Below are 6,516 nucleotides of genomic sequence, written 5' to 3'. Positions count from 1 at the left end.
AAATCGTCTTGCCAATTAGATTCACAGCTGCTTATGCGGAGAAGCACTAAATAGAAGTTAACATGAACAGGCTGAAAAATCCATTGCCAAAATCAGCGCATCTATGTGATCTGTATTCCCATCCTTTGATGTATAATCAATAGGTCCAGAGCTGCTGAATTGGTTACGTACATGCAGAACTGTAGACCCTAATCTCTGAAAATGGAAGTGTGAGCTTTGCTTTTATTAACACTTCACCATTAATGCTACTCTGGACAGACATTGATAAGGAGTGGGGGGGGGGGGGAGAACTACTGATGCATAGAATGTTTTCTGCAATACCTTAACAATAGGTTTTTCTCTAGGGGGCAAAGAGACAGAAAGAACGAAAAGGAATTGCTTGCCATGGAAATGGAGAAGCAGCGCACTTGGTTCTGGCAGTGAGGGGGTTGACTGACAGTCTGCAGTGCAGTGGAGTTAGCTGGGCTCCCTATATGGCTATGGATTAGCTATATGCTAATACTGATAGGAGAAGAGGAGCTGTACGAGCACAGCAAGCTGCCAGTGGAGGCAATCAGAGTCTTAGCAGAGCTGACTCCTCAAGAGCCATGGCTGAAGGGGGTGAAGGAGGGGAAGATGAAATACAGTTCCTGCGAACTGTAAGTATCTGCTTTTCTGGCTCATACCGTAGATTGTTTTACTGTATCTTGTGTCTGTTCTGCTATATTGCATTAAAAATGAAATGTTATTTCTATGCTGGCTTTGCAGAGTGAGAGGTTTGATTTAGTCAGTAAAAATACAATGCTAGAATATGAGCTGTAATAGCACTGGGCAACCTCAAAGGGTTCTTCCTTAAATCGGCTCAATAGCTTGCCTGGTACCAGTTTGGTATAGGGAGATCTATTTCCGTTGTAATCCGTCTGTGTTTGAAGCGTCCCCATCAACTTTGTACTTGGGTTACTAAATGCTGCATGCCAAATATCTGACCTCTGAAACTTCTGTATAGGTTAGATTTCACTGACATTAACAGAAGCTTTGCAGATGGGAGAGCCCTGAAATGATGAATAAACCAGGCAAGAATGCCCCCTGGTAACCCTCTTCTAACACAAACACAGGCAGCAATACTTTTGTGAGGGGAGACACCAACAGATGTGGGAGAGGCAGCTCCAGAACTGTCCTGGGATATTTTCTCAGTTTAAAGGAGGTTTATTTTAAAAGGAAGAAGGATTTCTTTGGCTAGGAGGTGTTAATTAGTGAAATAGCCTGCACCCAATGTAATTTTCTGTAAACAGCCCTCACACCATTCTTCCTTAAGGCTTTATACAAACCTACTGACAACCAATTTGGGCTTTTAAGCAAGCACTGTTCACGCATTAAGTTTGCTAATGGTGGTAGGGGAGAGTCCTTTTTCTTAATTCCTTTTTTCACCCAATACCAATACCGTAGTATGTGTTAAAGTATAAATGGCAGGAGGAAAATCTTGTTCGTTCAAGTGTGTTCCTTCCTCCCACACCCTTATCACTCCTCATTCATTGCTGAAAATGTTTCAAGAACAGAGAACCCGCAGCATCGGTGATACAACTTTAAAAAGCTAAGATTCCAGACTAGACATGCTCACCACCCAAAATAGATAGTTGCCACACATCACTTCTGGGAGGGTGGCGGCGGCTGCTGCTGCTGCTTCTTATGTAAACTATTAGGTGTGATGAAGTGTCATTGGCACTTCGTTGCCTATGAGAAGTTCATGAAAAAACAGATAATCTCACTGAAGATTAGGCTCCCCCCGCCCCACACAACTGCCCTCACACTTAACTGCCATTTGGAGGGGTGCCTCTTTCCCAAGATGTGCCTTTTGGATACCTCAGCCTTGGGGAGACGGTGCTCTCTTCTGACAACACCTTTGAGTGTCCTTCATCTTTTCACTTTCTAAGATGTTTCCTTCACAGAACACCCCTCCTCAATAACAACAGGAAGAGCTTTGCCCCTGTGAAGTTTGGCTGTCTGCCATGTGAAATGGCAGTGACTGCTGCTGTGACCCTTTCTCGCTGTTCAGGGGGACTCTGTTGTGATCCTTTCCAGCTGAGACAGAATGAAGTGCTAAGCACATAGGGCTTGAGGGGAGGCTGTAGAGGAGTGTTTCTTCTCCTTGGCGCTAGAGAATATTATATGGGAAGAAAGCTGCTCCTCTTCATTTGCCAGGACTGTGCTTACTCCCTTTGCAGTCCCAGGTTCTCCTTGCAGGGCACAAATGCAGCAACTGCTGCTGTCTCCTCGCCACATAACTTGCTTCCCATTTGAGGAAGTGGGACCTGCTATTAGATCCTTTCCAGCTCTCGCCTACTGACAGGGAATGATACCATTTTATTAGGTACTCTCGTACTAGTGATGAGGGCCATAAAAACTTATGTTATTTACACCTTCTATTGCCTGAACATTACACTCATGCATGTACACAGCATAGGAATTCTTATTAAACTATTCATTGCACTTTTTTTTTCTCTGTGGAATTGGATGGCCTATTGGAATCTTTCCCAGACAAAAACTCTCTCATCCAGGATTGGAATCATCTATTGAATGTTCCACAGACTTTCTTCAGAATAGAATCTTCTACTGAAAACATCCATCTCAATTAGAAAATGGGCTATCATTTTTTGGACCTACAGTCTTTTTTTCTGAGTGCGTAGGAGCCCAGTGCGCTGGGGCCACTGCACTAGAAGTGTCTTCTTTAGAATGACATATAAAACAGAAGATCAGATCATGTGTGAGCCTTAAATATCGTATGGCATTTAAAGAGCAGCTGTTTTAACCCTGTTGGTCTAGCAAAATTCCATTTTGCTTTCGTAAAGCAGAATCCCCCATGTTTTCATTTGATATGGTGTTTATCACTTCCAGACAATCTGTTCTGTAGTTTAGCTGTGTTATCATTTTAAGACCACAACCTTCCGACATAGAAGTGGCTGCATTTCAACAGTGGGTGAAGTGATATCTCTATTCATTTCTAAAATTTGTCCACTTTTTTCATATATATTATTCCTGCCCCAAAGAGCTTGCAGTCCTTTTGTTCTATACCTAGCTGATTGGGGCCTTTAAGTGCTACTGTGATGTGAATAACAGAAATAATAAGATTTACTAATTTAACAATAACTCTTCATTCCCCCGCAACCCCACCCCGCTATTATCTAAATATTTTGAAGATGGACTATACATTCAGGATGAAGATATATTTTCCTCTTGGTCTGTACAGTTACATAGTTGCTACAACCTTCATCTTTTGAGCTTTATTTAGTGTTGCCTTTGATAATATTTGGAATTGCTTCTTTAAATTAGTCTTCAGCTAATGACATCTGCCCCAACCTTTCTTCTGGAGATACAGTAATTGTGTGTGTGTGTGTGTGTGTGTGTGTGTGACATATGTAAAACAAACATCTGAAACATAACAAGTGTATCTCAGAATCTACCACTGTTCTCCAAAGCCCTTTCCTCATACCCAAGGGAGGCTCCAGGCACCAGTGCACCAAGCGTGTGCCTGGAGTGGCAAGCCGCGAGGGGCAGCCTGCTGGTCGCCGTGAGGATGGCAGTCAGGCGGCCTTCGGCGGCACGCCTGCAGGAGGTCTGCCAGTCTCACCGTTTCGGCAGCAATTTGGTGGCGGGTATGCCGAAGGCGCAGGACCAACAGACCTCCTGCAGGCATGCCGCCGAAAGCTGCCTGACTGCCATGCTTGGGGGCAGCAAAATTCATAGAGCCACCCTTGCCTATACCCTTTTGTTTGTAACATGCCACAGGAAGAGGTAACAGATTATAACCACTTGTGTGTGTAAAGCACCATGTGCTTCTGGGAAACTGTGTATAAATAACGTGAAACAGAATAATTTATAATTATTATGTGTTGAAAGCGTTGGAAAGCTCTCGCTGCTGGCTAGCGTGGATTGGTGAGTGAGAGGTACTGTCAATCAAGTCTATCTTCAGCACTGATTTTACTGCTGTGATTGAGATTGCCAGTGACTCTTATCCATTCAATTTTTTTTCTAAACTTCTTTTGCACTCGTTTCCAAACCAACCAACTATGAGGTAATGTGTTGAATCAGATAGCATTTATGTTGCTCCATTGAAAATACTTGCATAATAATTTTGTAACAGAGGACCAAAGAAGGAAACAAAATGAAAGTGTTATAGTCACATTTAGTGAGTATAAGCCATACTGATTTTCCAGGTCAGAGTCAATGGTGTTGGGGGGTAAGATTGATAAGTGAGTGTATGGTACATTAATGTACAATACATTGGCATTTTTCTGGACCTCATTCCGCTAGACATAATTTCCTTTCCCCATCCAAATGAATCACAAGTGGATCACAACACAAATTAGTCATTCTTCTTTCCCAAGTGTAGTGACTTTGACTTGCTTTCCATGGATCCTTACGGTGTGTGGATCCATGCATATGCACATTTTTCCCTCAAATGTATTGTAAATTCTAGCTATGGACAGAGAACAATGACCCTAACAATATTTTGTTAATTGTGTATTCTGCTCCTGACTTCAAGTTGCTGTTGTCCTCCAACTCCCCTTATGGCTTCTCTCACTGATATAATTGCAGAAGTGTGCAGAAAAAATGCACCAGAATACAACCATTACATAAGAATGTATGGGTAGGAGAATTAAATTTCTCCATCTAATGTACTGTGAGTGCAGCAGTCTTCTGTTTGTAAAGAAGGTATGAGAGGAGAATTTTTTTAAAAGGTTTCACTCAGCGACCTAGGCAGAACACTTGGGGCTGATTTTTTTAGAAGTTTACTCAAGTACATGTTGTACACATTTGCATAGCCAGCTGCACATAGCTGAAGTAATTGTGCACAATAGTGATCTTTCATGTATCTCATGTGACAAAGTTCCTCCTCTACCTTGGTGAGTCCTGCGCTTATTAGCAGATTTGCTCACCTCAGTGATCTTCCCCACAGTCTGGGTCAGCTCCTCCTGTTTCTGATCAGGAGTTGGGAGGTTTGGGGGGAACCCGGGCCTGCCCTCTACTCCGGGTTCCAGCCCAGGGCCCTGTGGATTGCAGCTGTCTATAGTACCTCCTATAACAGCTGCATGACAGCTATACCTTCCTGGGCTACTTCCCCATAGCCTCCTCCAAACACTTTCTTTATCCTCACCACAGGATTTTCCTCCTGGTGTCTGATAACGCTTGTACTCCTTAGTCCTCCAGCAGCACACCCTCTCACTCTCAGCTCCTTGTGCCTCTTGCTCCCAGCTCCTCACACGCACTTCCTCTCCTCTGGCTCCCCCCTCCCTGACTGGAGTGAGCTCCTTTTTAAACCCAGGTGCCCTGATTAGCCTGCCTTGATTGGCTGCAGGTGTTCTAATCAGCTTGCCTGCCTGAATTGGTTCTAGCAGGTTCCTGATTACTCTAGTGCAGCCCCTGCTCTGGTCACTCAGGGAACAGAAAACCACTCAGCCAGTGACCAGTATATTTGCCCTCTACCAGACTCCTGTACCCCACTGGCCTGAGTCTGTCACACTCACTAATTATTTGGATGTACAATTACAGTTCACAGTCTAGATCACTGCACATTTACCCACCTAAACTCTTGAATATCAAGTGCTAGATTTCCATTGTCCAGGTGTGGAAAGGGAGATAGGCATGAGTATCTGATTTAGTTGTAAGAAATTAATATCTAGAATCAATGTACTGTACTTTAGACCTTCTCTAACTCTTGGTATTAGCCAGGGTTTATTGTTAGAAAAACTAACCATAGCTTTAAAGAGTATACGGTAGCATTACACTTTGCTCCTGATTAATGTTGTGTAAAGACAGTTCTTTCTGGATAAGCCTGGCAGATGTAGTCTTATGAGATCTGCGACCCTGGTGATACTACAGTGTAAGTATGAAACATTAAAACAATCCATCTGCCACAGAGACGCTTAATATCTTATATTCTATACTAATTATTATGTTAACTCCTGCATGCCAGTCCCCATTTTCAGATACTTAACACCAATCTGAGAGGCTTGATTCACCATATGACAGAGTGACTGCTCATACTTTGCTAACCAGTTTGATATATCTGAGCAGGGATGTAACCAGGAATTTCAGAAGTGCTCGACTAGTAGGGAGAGATCTTTGACAACAGTCAGTCTCATAACAAGATTTCAGCAAGCTGCACCCAGAAGTTACAGACATAGGACTACGAGAGTGCCCCCTCTAACTCTCAGCATCCAGCCCAACAAAACCCCTCTGCCAGGCCTTTTACAGTGGAGAGGAGTGTAGGAACAAATTAAGTGGAATTCTCCCGCAGCTTCTTTAGCTCCTGTATAGCCCTTTTATGCTGCTAGAGAAAGGAATAGAATTGGCTCCCCCATATTCTCTGTGAATTAATATGGGCATTATGTCTCTTGTCACCTAACTGTATTGTTTTGCATCAAACTAACCAACCATAAGTGGATAGTTTAGTCTGAGAAGAAACATAGGGGAAAAAATTAACTAAAAAATGTAAGACAAAATTGCCTTAAGAATTGATATGCTTTTCCTGTTCCCACA

At 43.0% G+C, this 6,516-nt stretch overlaps 1 protein-coding gene across 1 annotated transcript in view; it reads left to right on the top strand.

The window, feature by feature from the left end:
• Window positions 1-492: 492 nt before the first annotated feature.
• The window catches only part of RYR3 (ryanodine receptor 3), a 663,207-nt gene continuing 657,183 nt past the window's right edge, over window positions 493-6,516 (top strand). Inside the window, 2 exon segments of the mRNA XM_075065483.1 lie at window positions 493-523; window positions 526-638. Of these exon segments, the coding sequence (XP_074921584.1) occupies window positions 493-523; window positions 526-638 (144 nt within the window).

Source organism: Chelonoidis abingdonii, chromosome 4 (genome assembly GCF_003597395.2).
Source record: "Chelonoidis abingdonii isolate Lonesome George chromosome 4, CheloAbing_2.0, whole genome shotgun sequence".
Taxonomy (NCBI): domain Eukaryota; kingdom Metazoa; phylum Chordata; order Testudines; family Testudinidae; genus Chelonoidis; species Chelonoidis abingdonii.
Note: the sequence above shows the minus strand (reverse complement) of the source record. Positions and strands in the feature narration are given on the sequence as shown.